This window comes from Leptosomus discolor, chromosome 1 (assembly GCF_034619465.1).
Source record: "Leptosomus discolor isolate bLepDis1 chromosome 1, bLepDis1.hap2, whole genome shotgun sequence".
Classification (NCBI taxonomy): Eukaryota; Metazoa; Chordata; class Aves; order Leptosomiformes; family Leptosomidae; genus Leptosomus; species Leptosomus discolor.
The window spans coordinates 9,201,237-9,220,691 of NC_141391.1; the positions used below are offsets into that span (position 1 = coordinate 9,201,237).

General features: G+C 43.9%; 1 protein-coding gene across 1 annotated transcript; it reads right to left on the reverse strand.

Moving 5' to 3' along the window:
- Positions 1-392: 392 nt before the first annotated feature.
- CTSC (cathepsin C) lies at positions 393-19,224 on the reverse strand. The gene is made up of 7 exons (XM_086481707.1): positions 19,059-19,224; positions 17,716-17,861; positions 8,103-8,269; positions 7,527-7,682; positions 5,833-5,948; positions 2,298-2,429; positions 393-1,544 (listed from the first exon to the last, which is right to left on the reverse strand). The coding sequence occupies exons 1-7, from the start codon at positions 19,222-19,224 to the stop codon at positions 1,042-1,044; spliced, it is 1,386 nt and encodes a 461-aa protein (XP_086337833.1). The 3' UTR covers positions 393-1,041.
- Between the last annotated feature and the right edge of the window lie 231 nt (positions 19,225-19,455).

Genomic DNA, 19,455 nt, shown 5'->3' on the forward strand with positions numbered 1-19,455 from the left:
GTGCTGCATTAACCACGTACCGTGTTGCAGCCGAGTTTCATTAGAAAGAAACGGTTAATTCCAAGTGTTACAATCCCCCCCTCAACTCTATTTTTCTACCTTGTAATTTGAAAGGAATAGGGAACAGATTAACAGAGAGGCCTTAAGCAGGATTACTGGGGAATTACCCAGATGACTCAAGGAATTGTCCCATATCCTCAGCAAGGACTACCAGACTCCTGGACAACCTTGCCTGATGCTGCAGTGAGAATCTTGGCCTCAGCTAGATGATTCCTAGTTCCTCTCCCTCTCATCCTCCCTTCCCCACCAGTTTAGATGCTGCTAAAGTAAAAAAGGTCTGGACAGGAAGTTCAAAACTTAAAGACAGGTCACTGAAATAAAGAATCAACTACTTCCACAAGTACACACTCCTGTAGGAGTGAGGTAATTTTTATTGAACTCTGAGATGAACAAATCGCAAAGCACAGCAATAAAAATCTCTAACTGGAACATTTAGTTACAGGCTGAAATGTAGAATCGATTTTTATTGTCATTAAGGGTTTGACATGCAGTTTTCGCAGGACACTTAAAGCTTTAAAATTTCCTTTTAATCAGTGCAATTGCTTATTCCCTCCCCAATACACACTGATGTTCTAAACTGCAGTGACTTTTCAATTTCTGAGAAGTAAGGCACTACAGTGTCCTTTCAGAGTAGTTACAGATCATCACAGCTTCTGAGATCTGAAGTTCAAGATTGTCCATGGAAGAAAACACAACTACTGACTGAAGCTGCACATCCAGTGATGAATAATTACCACTGTTACCAAAACGGTCATTGCATTCTAGGTGCTCTACTGTCAGGCTTGAGAGGAAGCCTTCAGTGCACAGAGCAGAGCTAACAGTGTTCATCCTCTCACCTAGGGAAACTGTTTACTCTATTCCAGAAAATTTCATCAAAGCTCCCCTGTTCAAGCCAGGGGACAGGTTTTACCCACATTGTTTCTAACAATCAGTATGTTCTTATGGCTGGGGAGACAAGGCACTGGATGAAGACCTCTGCAGTTATAATTTTGCAATAGGAGTTGCAGCCACTGCAATACTCTCAATTGCACATTCATCAGTGCCACGGCGGATTCTGAAGTAACCATCTTCTCCCCAGGAGGTGCCCCAGCTGTTCTTCACAATCCAGTACTTCTCACCGCTTTCTGGGTCTGTACCATAGCCCACCAGCAAGACAGCATGATTGGTCAATTCAAAAGGATTGAAGTCATCCTGCAGCCCAGTGTGATGGTAGATCCCCTCTTTGTAAAGCATGAAATCACTATAAACCTCAAAGGCAACCGCCATTGGCCCATGCAGAACAAGCTCGAGTTTCATCAGGGCTTCATTGCAGCCTCCATAGAAACCACCAACATAGTGGTACTCAGAGGTGTAGTAGTGGAAACAGCTGCGCTTGAAAATACATGGAGAGTCTTGGGCTGTGTAAGGGAAGCAGTCCTCTTCCACCACACCGAAGTCTTGGACATACTTTCCAGCAACGAGGTATGGGAAGCCACCATCACAACCTAAACAAACAAACAAAAAAATCTGCTTATTCCCTTAGAGAGTTACTTGAGGTGGGAGACTCTCCTACTCAAATCTTCTGGAATACTTCCAGATACAGTATCCAGCACTAATTGCAGTGACCCCAGATAATCCTAATACTCCAGTTAGCTATAGCTAGCTTTCGGAAACACACAAGACAAAATTCGCATCAGCAGGAGATATACTGGGAACACTAATGCATGGACCATGCTCTCCTCCAATTCCTCCTGACACTCCTCACGAGGAAGAGCAGTTAAAAGACCTGTCCTAACAAGGGTACAGTCCTTCGGAAATCTTTAGTCATTGCTTTTGCTCATCTCCCCCTCCCCATATGCTCCTCCTCCCTCTGCATATGCTTTTGGGAGGATATTTGGTTCTGCACTTTATAGGCATGCACTGCAGTTTCACTGTATTTTTAGCCCTACTTCTTAGATACTCCCCACCTCCCAGGTAGATCTATGTAAAAATCCATTAACATCCTGAGCATGAGGCCACCTACTCCTGGTTCAATCCCACCCCTACAGTAAGGTGGGCTGACAACTCTGGAATATTTTCTGCAATCTTTCAAAAAAAAAAAAATTTTAAATAAGTACTATAAAGTACAGCCAGCCAGATACTTTATGAACAAAACTAAACTACAGGTGATGGGGAAGGCAGGAAGTATTTTACATACAGTCTCCTTCTGTAGCAATATCATTACTGAAAGTAATCTTCGTATACACCAGTGTACTTACCCTGAGAATACCGGCTGCAAGACACCACCTGCTGAGGACTAAAGATGGGTTTCTGAGTGTTGTTTGTGAGGATACGTATCCTTGCTTCCAGCATGCCCATGGAAGAAAATGCATAACAGCTGCCACATGAGCCTGCAGAAAAAGAAACCACAAAGAGCAGTCAGCAATGTAAACAAGGCAAGGCATTCAGGTACAACTACTGCCAGAATCCACTGAAAAAAAGAGTCAAAACCTACCAGACAGTGGTTAGAACTTGAACACTGGCAGAGCAAAAACTTTAAATATACATTTATATCTTAAGCACGCAATTCAAATAACAGTTCTAAACTTTTGAAGGAACACTGAGCTTATTCAAGAATAAGAGACCATATATGGCTTTTCACTGTTTTTCAGCAGTATCATTTAAGAGCCATGCTATCCCTCCAGAATGAACTGACAGGGACCACACTAGCAGGGCTGAGAAGGCTCATGACTTACTGCCTCAGACTGTAACACTTTATAGAGCATGTATTCTGAGGGGGAAAGCGCTATTTTAAGTGAATGCTGACAGTATTGTTGTAATTATTCCAAGCTATCAATGGATTTCACGCTGTAATTTCCAGCTGAAAAAAATATATCACCTCTAGAGCTACCCCTAAAATAACTGACTTTTGAGAGTCTAGTGGTATAAATAGCAGGTTTGACAGAGTGGATTCATCCCAGCTCCCCTTACTTTCTAAGGGCATGTAATTTTTTTACACTGGCCTTTCACAGGCACCTTAATTTCCCTTCTGTTTCCTGGCAGAGTTAAGTCCCCTTACTTTTGCATCAAAATTTAGTATTGCTTCTAGTGTTAGGCCTCTTCACTCCCTAGGAGCTTCCTGTAACACATTAAAAACACTTTGGAAGTGGAATGACAAGCATCACAGGGAAGGACAATTACTTGAATGAGGTCCTATTTTATCTACTGATTGTCACCAAGGTGCCCCATTTCCTTTTGTTTCCTGACAGTAGGAAAGTCAAATACTGCAGAGCTATGAAAAGGAGGGAGGCTTGAGGAACAAAACAATATACTTTCTTCTGAACTGTGTAGGTGTATAAAAGCAAAGCTATTACAAAAGCAAGACTTCGTGAAATTGCACCTTCAGTCAGTTAGATACAGCTCTGAAGAGAAGGGGCAAAATCAGCCTGAATATGAACGCTCTTTGCCCAGCAGGGCAAACTGAAGCAGTGAAAGGCGCCTCCCACCCACTGTACAGTCACAGCATCTGAGATGGGCCACGCTGCAGAACACAGAGATTTGCACTTTCTGTGCAAAAATGTAAAAAAAAATACAATTAACACAACCATTTCAGTCTGAAGGCTGTTGGGGTGGTTGCTAAATTTCTTTCTTGCTACCGCAGTGTCTTTGTGAGGGCTACAGCATGACAGCCACACTGTATCAGCAGAGAGCCAGCACAGCTGCACAATTAGCTGCTTTTCTAAGACTTCCCACAAATTCTCTTCCAGAGTCAACTAAAGCTTCAGCCACATCAGATTCCACTCACTCTACTGCAAAGGGCTGTTACATTATGAGCAGTAAGGAGGAGACAACACATCTAGCGCAGAATCACCTGACCAGGCTTTTCACCTACCTCGGTCTGCAGAAAAAGCCTGCACAAAGAAGTCAGCAAGAAACAGGAACTGCACTCTAAGGCTCACAAAATCTGCAGGTTGCCCTCTTCTCCCCCTTACAAAGTTGGTAACGAGCAACGACACGACTATCTTCAAAGACAACGTATCTCTTGGCTCAAAGATGCAGCTACTACTCTATAAACAACATGAGAACTCAACCTTTACCTTCTCGACTATAGGAAATGCTAGCAGGGCTGCTAACGTGCTGGCAGTAAATATTACAGTCCAAGGCAACTGCAGTTGCATGAAGCCTGCCATGTCTCAAGCTACTTCACAGAGCATGCACATTTCCCTATCAATACTTGTCCACTTCAGATGCTGTAACTTTTTTTCTCCTTCGCTAAAGAGCAGTTACGCCACAAGCATGCGAGATCTGAGAAACCATGATCTTGTAATTCATACAATTCTCTCTGCCTGTGCCAGACAACTTGCATCTTGCTGCTCACAGCCTTTTCCCCCATGGCATTTTCTAATTAGTCATCTAATAAGCTTAACAATATACAACTAAGACTTTCTAATATCATTGTTTTAATGAAGCATTGATATCCAGTGCCTCAGAAAAATCATACAAGCTACCATGAGCAAGACTTAATTTGTCTATCAGCACAATTTTGCACAAGGTCATCTTTTGGAGGTTTTGTGGTTTTTTTTCAAAAGCCTGAAAGCTAAAATTCTAATTTAATAGAGCAGAATGCATACTCCACAGACATTGAACATGCTCGGCATGGATTCTCAAATTACAGGAAAAGTGTAGGCAGCTTTATTATTGGAAGCAACAGACTAGTTCTCATTTAGAGAAACTCTGAAGCAACACAATGTACAAAAGATAAGTTTGGGACAGCGTTCATCTGTTTGGAAGGTGAAAGAGCCCTTGGGATACTCACAGTTCACACCAGGAGAAAGTACAGGACTCACACCTACGTAGCACTGTATAATTTCCTGTTGCCATCTTTCAGTGTGACAGCTTGTGAGCTAGAACTCCTACAGGCCTTGCTATGCTGCTTCTGCTACCAAGAGTCCAGCTGGCAGAGTCTGGCAGAAGAACTAAACCATAAACAAGGGACCAGCGATTTAAGTCATCCCTTCCCTACCATGCTAACGTTATGTTCTCTTCCCCTCAAAGCTGCAACCAGATAGCTACCAGCAGACCCAAGTTTATCTGGAAATGGTGGAGCAGGGAAGGGACGCATTAACTGAGTCCACTCCAGGCCTCCAGTATGCAACCACCCAATTCAGGTATCTCACACCACAGCGCTATACAAGCACTCCCTAGAGAATAAACATACACCAGAATTGTACCCTTTTAAGTCTACTTTGAGCTAAACACTGCCCTATCACAGGGGTAAAGAAAAAATAGGTTTTTTTTTTTTTACAAGTATTCTGTATTTAATCAGGGTCCACATTTTTCATAGTGACTTGGAACTAGCCATTTAAGTAACTCCTAAAGTGATTGGGGTGCTAAGATTTGGAGGCAGTATAAACAATTTTCATGGGTTTACTCATTAAAGCTGCATGATAATTTGCCATCAGCAGGAATTAGGGAAAGAATTAAATATACATCAGTTCTGTCAGCTTGCAGAAAACCATGACCAAAACTGTTTGGGCAAAACTTGACAGCTATCTTTATGCAGGGCACCGTGGTAATTTGCTTTCATTCCAGCAAAAGACACTGCTGTTCAGATAAGCCAGTACCACCACCTATTTTGGCACAGCGTTGTCAGCCTGGACTCCACCCAGTTTCTGTTGGTTATTCATGGTAAAGGTGCAATCTGTCAGCTGCAAGACACTAGACAAAATCTTCTTGTTAACAGCAAATTTCAAAGTACATCAAAGGAGCTCTAGAGCATTTCATTCAGAGTTTTAGTTTATTATTTGTTTTTACCTTGATTCCGAACAGGGCTGACATAATTGACACCATTCACGTTTCTCCAGTCCCAGGATTGTGGCAAGCTTGAAACTTTTTTGAGTAACTCAGGGGTTAGAGGCGCAGGCTTTGTTCTAAAGAGGAGAAAATGCTTCTGAGTATCACACTCTAGGCAAAGAAACAATCACATAACACTCAGTTGTCATCTGGCTGCTACTAGTTGCACTTACTTCAAGCTAAGCAATTCGAAAGAGTCTCCATCCAAGCTGAGTGGGTGTCAATCTCAAGAGATTAGTTTCAGCAGGATGCAAGACCTACTCAAATCCCTCCCTGAGGGAACTGTATTATGAACTATCCACAAGCTGGTGAGGTCAAATACTTTTGAACCAATCTGAACTGCTGAGGTATCTCTCAGTGATCGTAGCAATGCAGCTCTGCAACAGCTGTTTTACACCTCTGCCATCACGAGGTGCGCAGAATATTTGACTGCAGAAGGCACCTCACCTTGGCAGTATGCACTGACAGCAACTACAGACTGTTTAATTGTGGACACAGACACTTCGATAACTGCAGTCCCACTTGCCTCAGACACTTCCCTGGAGCAACTTTTTACTGGGACTGTTGTAGAAGTATTGGCTGTTACTTGTCCTCATCTACCACTTGCAGCCAAGTGATGCTCATGTATCAAGAGCTTCCTGCATCCAGCTTTCTCATAACCTGATGCTTCTCCCGTAAGTTATACCATCAAGTGCCATTCACAGACTCCAGTTCTGGTGTTTGTTCTGAAAGGATGAGGGCCAAAAAAATGCTGTCACGGCACTGCATGGTGCACCACAGCTTCTAAACAGGTTAAGACCATCTACAAGGCAATTTCTGTCTGTAGGATGAAACCATGACAATCTGCATGATACTCTCATGCAAATCAGAAATTTTATTTTATAGTAAGACCTTCTACAAACATGCAATTGTCACAGTTTGGAAAAGTAGGTAGCATTCTAACCCACAGCAGTATCAGAGTGGAAACAGCAAAAATACAAAGAACGTAAAATAGCTGTAAAGGGAATCTTCAGATCAAAGAACTTTAGCTCTCAAATTAATGCAGGGGACCATGCATCCATCCCCCATTACCACTGTCTGCCAGGTGACCTGCAAGAGCCTGAAGGCATTCTCAGGGTTACCATGCTTTTTGTGCTTCTTCACTGAGACACTCCACTCCTGTTAGAGGACTCTGGTTGCAGGCATGGCAAATTACGCAAGTAACCAGGGAATTCTCTCAGAAAAACTTTATTATTCATGTTTAATAGCAGAATGCAGTTCACTGCTTTTCAACTGCAATTACGAACTGGCAGAGCCAGGAAGATGGTCAAGCAGAAACTCCTGACTATGGGAATCAGATGATGAGCAGACAGGAGAGTGAGATGACAACTGAAATTGTCCCCACTTCGTCCCTGCACGTATGAATTCAGCAGTGAGTTACTGGGCAAGATTAAAGGGTAGATGACCCTATTTGTCTTAACTGCTTGAGACAACAGATGCTCAGAATAATCATTCAAATGAAGAAATACGTTGGCACTCCACAAAAATGAGCTGGAAGGCCTTGAAACTTGATTAAACATCTGAACTACAAGCCAAAACATAGCTAGGAAGAGCCAGGACAAAACCAAGCAGATTCTTTGCAGCAGTGAGGTTCATGGCAAAACAAGAGGCCTTACCTTGGAGCTCTGGAATGGAGACCCCCAGCTCTTCTAGTTAGTTCTTCCAGGACAAAGTGGTCATACTCCTTGTATCTTGTTGCTCTCCAGGATTTCTGGTGAGTATTGATAGCATTTACAAAGTCAAAGTTGTGCAGATAACGTCTGCTTGAAAGTCTGCAAACGAAAGCAACCAAATAAAACAGTAAGAAAAAGACTGGGATTGAAAAGTAAAGGTGTTCTCTAAACTGAATATGGAAAAGACTAACTCTGGAAGTGTCTTCTGGTAGGTACTAACAAAGAAGCATGCAATTATTGGATCAAGACAAGGTTTCTGAAATTTGAGACAGACTAACTAGAAGGATAAAATCATCTTCTTTAGACATGCCAGTTTTGTAATTGGGCTTCACCACAGAGCAAAGGAGAAACTGTGTGATGTGACGGGCACACCCTCCTCTGATGTTCTGCATTCTTGTTTATGCCCAACATTATCACTGGCATTAACTTCGCCCTAACAGAATTGGTCCACATGGTTTTACCTGAAACCCAGCTACCAAACATTTTATTCCAGTAAAAGGTCACTTATCTGTTGCTTACCTTCCCCTGGGCTTCTGGAGAGGCAGCTCATTTATGTGAGCATCTGAGGGAGATGACGAAATCTTCTGTCCTCTGAAACAAGCCCAATTGTGGCCAAGGACATCATGTACCCATCCTGGTAGAGTCTCATTACAGTAACTGGTTACATTCTGGCCTTCCTGTTTGTACTGTAACGTGAAGAAATTATGCTTGTGTTGAGTAGATGCATTTGTTAGCATCACAGTAATCCCTACCCACCCAGCTGCTTCTTGCTTCTGTTCCAACAGGAAGTGGCAAAACGTATATTCCAGATCAACCAGCATCATGTTTGATTTCAAAACAAAGAAGCATTAAGAAAAGGTTAATCAGATGAAACAAACTGATCTTTCTCAAATTCCTAGAGGAAGACAAACAGGTTATGACCTGCACTTTTAGCAATAAAGCATGCATTAGTATCAGTATCAACTAACAGGTAATTGCCTGGGTTCAACAGTTACTTTCTAGGCAAAATATGAAAGGCCTCAGTACTTAACCTTCTCTCCAAGGCCCTGTGGTTTCCTGCATCAAATATATGACTAGTCAAACTAACCCTGGACTGCTGCAAAAGTTTGAGAAACTAAGACTCACAGCAGTATGAAAAATAAACACAGGGAGGATGGCAAGTTTCTCACCCTGTACTCTTTCAGGAAGAATTTTACTGTAGCATTTCTGTTTTACAAGTCAGAACTGAAGACAAGACTTCATGCAACTGTAAGTTTGAGCTGTGGTGGAAGAGCATCAAGAAACAATTTCATAGAATCATAGAATAGTTTGGGCTGGAAGGGACCTTTAAGGGTCATATACTCCAAACCCCCTGAAATAAGCAGGGACATCTTCAAGTAGATCAGGCTGCTCAGAGCCCTGTCCAACCTGACCTTCAATGTTTCCAGGGATGGGGCTTCTACCACCTCTCTGGGCAACGTGTGCCAGTGTTTTGCCACCCTCATCAGAACAAGTTTCCTCCTTATATCCTATCTAAATCTATCCTTTTAGTTTAAAACCATTACTCCTTGTCCTATCACAACAGGCAATTGCCCCCACCTTTCTTACAGGCCCCCTTTAAGTACTGAAAGGCCACAATAAGGTCTCCCCGGAGCCTTCGCTTCTCCAAGCTGAACAACCCCAACTCTCTCAGCATGTCCTCATCAGGGAGGTGCTCCAGTCCCCAACCATTCTTGTGGCCCTCCTCTGGACCTGCTCCAATAGGTCCATGTCTTTCCTGCGCCAAGGACTCCAAAGCCAGACACAGTACTCCAGGTGGCGTCTCACCAGCGCGGAGTACAGGAGGGAGAATCACCTCCCTCGACCTGCTGGCCACACTTCTTTTGATGCAGCCCAAGATACAGTTGTCCTTCTAGGCTGCGAGCGCACAGTGCTGGCTCATGTCCAGCTTTCACCCACCAGCATGCTTAAGTCCTTCTCTGCAGGGCTGCTCTCAATCCCTTCATCCCCCTCCTGTATTGATACCCCAGGGTTGCCCTGATGCAGATGCAGGACCTTGAACTTGGCCTTGTTGGACCTCATGAGGTTCACATGGTTCCACTTCTCAACTTGTCCAGGTCCCTCTGGTTGGCATCCCGTCCCTCAGGCGTATCAACTGCATCATCCAGCTTGGTGCTGTCTGCAAACTTGCTGAGGGTGCTGTTGATCCCACTGTCTATGTCACTGATGAAGATATTAAACAGCACTGTTCCCAGTACAGACCCCTGAGGGACACCACTGGACACTGATCTCCATCTGGACATCTTGACCACTACCCTTTGGATGTAGCCATCCAATCAATTCCTCACCCACCAAACAGTCTACCCATTAAATCCACCTCTCCAATTTAGAAAGAAGGATGTTGGGGGGGACCGCTTCAAAGGCCTTACAGAAGTCCAGACAGATGACATCTGTAGCTCCTCCCTTGTCCACTGATTTAGTCACTCCATCAGAGAAGGTCACTAGGTTGGTGAGGCAGGACTTGCCCCTGGTGAAGCCATGCTGGCTGTCTCAAATCACCTCCCTGTTCTCCATGTGCCTTAGCAGAGCTTCTAGGAGAATCTGTTCCATCTTCCCAAGCACAGAGGTGAGGCTGACAGGTCGGTAGTTCCCAGGGTCCTCCTTCCTACCCTTTTTAAAAATGGATGTAACATTTCCCTTTTTCCAGTTGACAGGGACTTCACCTGCTATGACTTTTCATGCCATGAATTTCACCTGAACTATCAGAGACAATAAGAAACGATGATCTATTGATAGCAACTCATCTGAAGTTGATGGCAAGGGCAATGTTACTCAAGCCTCAACTTCCAAGTCCTAATACTTCCTTATTCAGCCATACAAGTCTTCATTTTACCACTGAAGGGGAGTAATAAATTAATCTACTCAGTAAAATGTGTCTTCATACACGTTAGAACTACCACTTTGCCCAGCTCTAAGTTTCCTGGATTAGCAATTCTTTGACAGCATAATGTCCCGGGGGGGGGGGGGGGGGGGGGGGGGGTGTGGGAAGGACGATCTTTACTCATCTCTTAAGGTTAAAGTCTGTTTTATATTAAGCTACACAGGAGCCTGAAAACCCCATGCAACAAAAGCTTTAACTTGACTCTTCTAATCACACAAATCACTTAAACAGAATCCAAGTTTCCTAGTCCAACAATACTTTATTAAATCCCACCCCATTCAGGTTGCACACGTACAATGGTACAGGGATTTTGTAGCTATGTTCAGCCTCTTCACTGAAGAAGGCTTACAGTGATGGAGGAAATGCCTCAAGATGGAAAATAAATAAAGAGACTGGGAGGTTTGTGACGATGTCAAGAGTCTGTGGGGAATCTGCAGAAGAACATACAGTGAAATAATTAAGCCTACCAGAGGGATAAAAGCAAAAGCTAACCCTCTGACTGCTTTAGAACAATAGGAATTTGCTTTGCCCCTAGTCTGGAGGTTGCAGAGGTATCACATCTACAGTCTTGCTTGCCTAGCAAGGCAAGCATGTTTGCTGATCAGAGCAGGACGGGGGCACTAGAAGGCTGAGCTGTTACCTTCTGCTCTTCATCCTACCTTACTGTGCAAGATTGTGCAATGTGGGAAACAATTACACTTGGCCAAACACCAAAAGCGAGGTCCAGAAATGACTTTTGAGAAACACCCTTTTCACAATAGCACTGCTAGAAATCCAGACGCTACCAAAAACAACAAGTTACTGCCCTTACATCAGTAAGTTACTGTGAGCGCTTCATTTGGCTCTACATGATAGTGTAAATTAATACCTACCTGTCTTTTCTATCTAAAAGCTGCCACAGATTAAAACAAGACCAAGAACCACCACTCTTGATAAGTATAGGCCTTCAATCTCCACACTTGATGCTTACTCAAGAACAGGCCTGCTTCCTGCAACAATCAGATACAGATCCTGCCCAGCATGGACAGTTATAGTGAACCAAGTCAAGCAGAACAGATTTGGGACTTAACTCATTGCTTTTTTTCCATGAAGATGTCTGCTAACCAGCAAATTCATACAACTCGCCTTTCTTTTTTCCTAGAAAGCCCTCTCTTTTCTGGAGATGAAGCTTTTTATAAGATGTAGATAGATAACCAGAAGAGTATTCACATCATTCGTGCAACTTTTGTTTCAGGAAAGTGAATTTAGCAGGTTTCTTATGCTGCTCTTCCAATTCAAATGTATCAGCAAAACTAGGAAGAAGGTGAGGGGACAGTCAGTGGCAATGCTTCAAGATAAACAAGAGACAAAAGCCAATTTCGGATAGTCCGTGTAGAAGAAGTAAAATTAAGCAATTCAGGTCCTCTGTAGCTACCTTTTTGTCGGCTGGCAGACTGTAAGCTACTACTGAACTGGCTTTGAAAAGGGGACAGGGAGACTGAGACCACAGCCCACCGATTACATCTGGATAAACTGAATTTCAACTCCAAAAGCCGTTTTTAGCTAGGAAATCAAAACACACCCATAAGGTTCCAATTTGCTTTATTCCCTCTCCACCTTAATAGAGAGCCACTGGTATAGAAAAGTGGCAGAGAAGCCTTTAAACCACCCAATACTTACGCTTAATATCTACAAGCTAGTTAAATCCCCAGTGAGCTGCATGTCAGAGGAGCTAAAGTGGGTCAGCAAAGTCACGGTGCCATGACAATTACACCCACTGCTTACTACCAGAAGGTACACTGTCAAATTAGTATTTCATCGCTAAAATCACATGCAGCATTTCTTATCATGACCACAGAAGGGCTGATTTGACTACAGCAGTTTTAAAGGACCTACTATGAGTATGTCTGCCCAATCAACAGTCGTACAGGGGCACCACTGCATGAACAATTGCTGCCTCAGGTAGATGCAAATCACAAAGCCCAACTCAACTGAGGCTGCCAACACAGTACCCAGGACATCTGCAGTATTAAGTAAACTCCATCCAGTGACCTGACCAATCTGGAGTAACTCCTACAGAAAGGCACCCAAACTATAGTCACAGTTCAAATTCTGAGGTTTGAAAACATTAACCTTAAATTCTATTTCAAATTCCTTTTTCTCAAGTCTGACAACTCATGTGACTTTGCCTAATACCAGAATTTAGCCAAGCAACTCCAACATCAACCTTAAAAGGCTCCATGTACCTAAGTTTCAAGGCTTGCTTAGATACATGAACCTAGGTAAACTTTTGGTGCAGTATACATTTAGTAAAGTCTTTCCTGTGTTGGTCATCAGGACATAATCTAATTGTATGTTCAATTCTAGTCCTGGTAAAAAAATGTCATTGTTTAAAGCTTTCTTTAAATTTTTAATCTCCCTAAAAGGAAAGCAAGAAAGAATGGAGCCCTTATTGGACACACCATTTTCACAGGGATTCAGCAGTGCTACATACACTGGGTACCATCCCATCCTCTTTTACACCTATTGTTCTCAATTTAAGCAGTGCTCAGGCAATAAGCAAACTCCAGTTCCAGAAGGCTACCCTATACAGTAAGCCTGGTGGAAAGACTTAGCACTCATTTGTCATCAAATTTACAAGTGTGCCTATGCATTTTAGTATGGGAAGCACACTAATTAGAAGAGGATTTCGGATTTGCAGATGCCCTATTGTACAAAAATACAGATTATATCAGAACAAGTAACTGCATCTTGCTACCCTACGCAAAGTGTAAGCAAATATCAACTACAGATGTATCTTCTTTCCTCTAGGGAACAATCTGCAATTCAGAGATTTATGCTTTCAGGTTTACACTTTAGGGAAGCAGCAGTTGCACGTTGCCAGTTAAGTAAGCCCAACTAAGATAGCTTAGAAATTATCTTCCAATTGATTTGCAGGACGATTAAATAGCATTAGCAACCCTAACACTTCTATTTTAGCAACATTGAATAAAATTAATTCAGATTTTTCTTTTTAATATTCTGAAATTTAAACATTAACTACTGTCACTGGTCTAGGCTGGTTATTTCAAAATAGAAGTCCTTGGTTTTAACCAAATTTGGGGCACTGGGAAAGAGGAAAAAACGTGACAAAGATGTCACCAAGTCAGCCTGGAAAAGATTAGTAACTTGAGTAGTGGAATAGTCTATAATCTATTTCTTACTTTTTGGGAAGTAGTGCTAATGTTTTAGTATGAAAAAGTGCCAGACTTCTGGTTTTCGCTAGAGGACATCTGAAAACTCAGAAGTAGTGCCGCTTAGCTTAAGGGACAAACAGTGAGAATCTTACGAGACTGTCTCCCTTCAAAGTGGTAGTCTTAACATTAAATAAATATTACAAAGATATCAAAGAATTGAAACAAGTTAGCCTCAACTTCCCTTTCAGCCTCACTCCAGCTTTTTGTTAAAATCTTTAAAGCCTTAAATCTTACTGGAAATTTCTGTAGCCCTACAGAACCCTATCATCCAGCACAATGACATGCTCAAGCTTCTGGCAAGAGTCAGTACACTAACTTCACATCCAAGTTCAGTAGGGATGTTTCAGCAGCACACATTAATTAAGAAACGAGCAATGCCATAAAACCAACAAGTTATTTTGTGCTGCAAATGAACACCAGGCAGAGTAACTACAACTTGCGAGAAGCGAATGCAAGAATGCAGTAGGAGCCTGCATTTAACTTCGCAAGCCTTGAGGGACAACTCTACATACAACAATAGAAATAAAACACTGCTAGTGCTTCTTTACTTAGGCTATTAAAGCAAATGGATGAAAAAAAATACATTGATAAGCTCATCCAATCCACCCCTTCGGTGGGGGAAGTAATTTCCCCACGGTCCTCAGGTAAAAGAACAAGTAACGAGGCAGTGAGGCTCTATGAAAGGTTTAGTGGGTGTCTGTTTAGTAAGCCACAGGAACAAAAGGCTATTAAAAACTCACTGAAACATGCATCACCATCAAACAGGCCGTGTCTACATCCACACAGTACAGTAGCTCTGATAAAGCCACCACTTAGACAAGCCCACAGCATTCTTGTCAGTAATTAATAGCTTCATTCTTTAACATTAAACAAAAACACACTGGAAGTTCAATTAGCACCCATTGCACTTCTATGCTTGAAACACATCAACTACTGCATTGGCTTAAATCCTGCTGTTCATTTTGCCTAGAAACTCCATCCTTTCTGTTCAATAGCAGAACATGAGCAAAGTGTTAAAGCATCAGAGAAGGTAAATCAGGATGCTTTATCTGACCCGTCACCATGATGGTGCTTCAGACACATAATTTAATGTCAGTGCAAGATAAACAGAACTTGAAATATATGAGCAGCCTTTTAAGCAATGAATGCTTTCCTGACAAGCCCAAACCCACAGCCACAGAAGTAGATGCTCAAGGCTTTCTGTGTTATGGCTGTTCCATCACCATGAACTCCAGAAAAGCATTCATATTGGAAGGTCATTTCAGAGTGAAACTAAGTACTTTTACCAAGTAGTAAAACAATATCAAATTACCCCATATCAAACACATTAGTTTTGTACCTTCTCTCTGTAAAGCAAGAGACTGCCAGCGAAGACAATTCTTCCTTTCCATGAATTCCAAAGGGACTTTGCCTAATGACTTTCCATATTCTCAATAGCAATCAAGGCTAAGTAATGTCCAAAGAGATTGCTTTTATGCTTTCCTCTTGCTGCACTTCCAGGAAGGAAGGCCCTCACCAATTAGCATTCTAGTTCACCCTATTTAACTCCAAGGGCTTCCAGACTATGACCAATACTAAGCAAACAAAGTCTGCTATGTTTACGGTACTTTCAGGTGCAAATGGTAGGAGTATTTTAAACAATAGGCAATCATTCTTCAAAAACCTCCGATAGAAGAAACCATATTCTTATTTTATACCAGGACTAACTAGATATTTTTTATTTCTACTTCATATGTAATACAACATGTACTGGATTAAAAGTAAGCAGATATGCAAATCTAAACATGTCACAAGGTCAAGCAGTTCGTAAGGAACCACTGCTTCCCAAGTCCCCACTGACAATTGTGAAATAACAGTTTTGAAGACAGACAGCATTGCAAGTTGTTGCCTAACAAAGCCAACTAGCTGTCTGCAGCAAAAAATGCATTTACTAAGTGCTTCTTGGCCATTATACTTGCATCTTGGTAACCTGTTGCTTCCCTTACAGCAGCAAAATTATAGAGAGGGTTACTGAATCGGGCTCTAATCCTCTCTAATATTTAAGGAAAGAAGCCTTTCATTTAAGCATGTCTTGCTGATGGATTCCCTACTACTGAACAATGAGCCACACAAGCTTGCTATTTCTAAATACTAAAAGCAACTGCAAAACTAACAATTAATCTATTTGCCTACAAGGGCTAATACACATTCATGACCATGAAATGCAAGCTATCATGCACTGCTACTGCTCAGGTGTATATTCAACTTACTTTGTTTTGAGCAGCAAGTTGGATCAGATGACTTCCAGAAGGTCCTTCCAGCCTAAATCATTGATATTTTCACAAGCACAGAGGAATACAGACATCAGCACTTAGCAGTCACTTGACTTAGCGCTCGTCTTCCAGGATTTCACAAGTTATAGACAGCAGCAGTAGAGCCTTCAGTGACTCTCAACTGTCTTCAAGTTGGTGTCTAACAGCTCCATTTATATTCCAGGGCAGGCCACTCACTGTTTCTATGATTAAATTCCTCACATTCAAGAATTAGTTTGATCAACAGTGTTGAATCAACACTTGTTTCAACTGCTCACCATACTGGCTTGTAAAGCAACTCTGCATTTCAGTGTAATACATCAGCCTAAGGATTCCCAGTCCACTATATTCTCAACTACATTCTCCTCAGATGAGTCCACCACAGCAAGCAATGACTGCTGAATTCCACCTGCCAGAGATGGCCCCTCAAGCCTGAGTTCATGGACAATACTATGACATACACTGCTCCACTGTACTCACGGAGGCAGCAATTCCTGCCACTTGAGGCAGGCCCTCCCACTGTTGGGAGCTCACAGAGGTCTCCCTCCTCCAGAAGCTTCAGAGTAATTCTGCTTAGTTAGAGAACCCTTCAGCATCTGTAGTTTTTGCTGTATCACCTGCCAAACCTAGGAGGAGCGCACATCATTTTTGTAAAACCACCTACACAGCCCTTTCCCTTAACTTAAGTGAGCTCTAATCAGCACGGAGGAAGCTGCAGTTAAATCAGAGCCTCATACATCATTTCTGTTCAGTAAGGATGTGTGCATCACTCACTTTTGTTAACATCTGAAAACACTGACTTGAAAACAGCTGCTGTGAAATAAGCCATCTCCAATGGCTCGCAAAAAGACAATTTAAAGCAAAAGCCATTTCTTCACCCTCCTCGCTACCTAGCCAAGGTACTACCTAGCTGAACATAGCCAAGGTTCAGACTTAGGCTTGGACAAGGCCTGGGTGTTTACTATCAGCTCATCTGAAGCCAGACACAGTATCATGCTTCCTGAAACAATCAATAAACATGTTCACTGCTCCTGCCTAGGGCTGCACTCACCAACTGAGCAGTCTTGCTGCACAAAACATCTGTCTCGCAGGTAGCAAAGTCATCCTGCAGAGATTGCTTCAAGCCACCCTCCAGATTCGTAAAGCCACTCATCTGGACAGAAGCAGAGCGCTGCTTAGCACGTGTTTTTCTCCTGCCTACCAGCACTGTTTTCAGCTTGATCTGAAGTCATTAACAGGGACTGGAGATAACAGTATTACTGGAAAAGAACAATTATAGGCAGCAGGAAGGTTCCTTAGATATCAGTGTTCTGGAATAAAATTTAAAGAACCTAGAAATCCTCCAGCAAGGAGAGCAGATGGCCTTTCTAAAGTTTTCATGCATTTGAGAACATCTTTAAGGAAAGATAAAAGCAATGATGTTTGCTATTTCACTTGGTTTAAGCATGCCCAGAAGGGAAAAGAGCAGCATCTGTAACACATTTTTCAGATAATGCCCAGTATGGAATACAAATACATCTTCCCTCCCTCTGCTCCCTACCCAGCCGCTGATAACTCTGATAACTCTTTCCTTACGTCAAAAAAAAAGCCCTGTATCTGGTAAACCAGGCAAACCTTAGAGCCAAAGATAACCAAGTGCCCCAGCTGCCCCACTATAGGCCATTTTAGCAACAGTCAGTGATGCAGAACACACCAAGTTAACTCACATTAAAAAACGCAAACCACTTGTAGTCATTTAACACGATTTCAAAGCCTTGATTGTAGATCAAAGTGAAGAAACCGTAGTTGCCCAGACTATCCTGAGCCACATCTAACTTCTGAAGATTCACAAGCACCTTTCTTTCCACAGGCCCTGCAAGAAATACAGACATTATTGTACGATTATTGCGTGGAAGAGATAAAAATAAAAAATTGTTACAAAGAATGTTTTAACATTTATTTTATTCCAAAAGACACACTTGTTGAATAGTCTTCTGCAAAAAGGCATGAAGCGAACACACTTCAGGGACTCCACTCACCTGTCAGCAGGTCTACATGCTCATTTTTTCCACTGCTAGACAGTATTTGCATATTTAATTAGCAGCAGCACTGAACAGCTGTTAGTGAGAACCATCAGCTTATTTAAAACATAACTTGCTCTACAGCTGCACAGGACTTAAGACACTGTGTCACACAGGCACTGTGTCTACAATGACAAATCTTTCACTAAATCACCTGGGACAAGATATTGGCCACCCCACGCTCCTTCACATCACTGCCCTGCCTCCCTCCACCACTCACCTCCCTTCCACTGCTCCTACTGCCACCCGCCTCATCTGATCAAAAAGCGGAAGAGTGCAGAGTATCTACTATTTTATCTTTTTTAAATAATAATGGCACGCAATAATTAAACAGTAACTCCCCACCACTATCATCCTCTGAAGGGAAGTGATATTTCTATTTCTCCTGATGCTACCAGGCTCGCTGGGCAGCAGGCTCTGGCAGCCGCCGGCCGCCCAGGAGCGGGCTGGGTGTCCCCGCGAAGCAGCATCACGCTTTGCTGCTGGGCAACAGCCACGTTCAGGACAGGCTGAGCTGAAGGGAAAGCACCTGCGGTCTGTGAGAGAGGAAGAAATGAACCGGCATGAGCCGGTGGTGCTCATGAAGAGGCCTAGTCGAGTCCAAATCGAAACGAACCAACAATAAAATACCCCAAAAACTGAATGGAAGAGTAACAGCGCTGCCCGCAGTGATCACTCGGAGCCAGACTAACGCGAGTGCTTCACGTTCCTAAACCCCACTTCACCTTTTTCTGCCCGAAGCCCGGCAGCCAGCCCCACAGCCCGGCTCCCACCCGCAGGTGCTGGGGGGCCGCGACGGCCGAGACAGGAACCCACTTCCCCGCCGCCCGTTTCAGTTTTAGGGCCTCACGGCACGGAGCAGCCGCTCCCCCCCCCGCCCCACTCCTCCCTCAGGCTCACAGGGACACCCCCCGCGGCGAGGCTGGGCCGAGCCCGGGACTCCGCGGGCCCCGGGGAAGGGGAACGGGGCAGGGCCGCCGCGGTCTCACCCTCCTGGGAGCAGTTGCCGTGGCGGCCGCCGCTCCGCCAGACGCGGAGCTCCCAGGCGCCCAGCAGGTCGGCGAAGGAGCAGTTGGCCGGCGTGTCGGCCCGCAGCGCCGCGGGCAGCGCCGCCAGCAGCACCAGGGCCGCGGCCCACAGCGCCCGCCCAGCCATGGCGCCCGCTGCTGCCACTCGCCACCGCCGAAATGGGCCCGGGCGCCGCGGCCTCCCCGCCCCCGGGGCCGGGACCGCCCCAGCACGGTCGCTCCGCGGCGGGAGGGGCCGGGCCTCCGCGCCTGCCCCCGCTGGGGGGACTCGGGCTGGGCTGCGGGTCGGGGCGGGCGGGGGAAGGCCGCGATGTGCCCATGTGTCCCAGCTCCGGCAGCAGTGGGGCTGCTCCCCGCT

Excerpts from the sequence above, each read along its gene's own strand:
- CTSC (XM_086481707.1), bottom strand. The coding sequence starts at position 19,224 with ATGGCTGGGCGGGCGCTGTGGGCCGCGGCCCTGGTGCTGCTGGCGGCG. Across the intron at positions 8,270-17,715 it reads AGTGGTTTGCGTTTTTTAAT|TACAAACAGGAAGGCCAGAA; the intron begins GTGAGTTAACTT and ends TTCACGTTACAG. Across the intron at positions 1,545-2,297 it reads TTGCAGCCGGTATTCTCAGG|GTTGTGATGGTGGCTTCCCA; the intron begins GTAAGTACACTG and ends TTGTTTGTTTAG.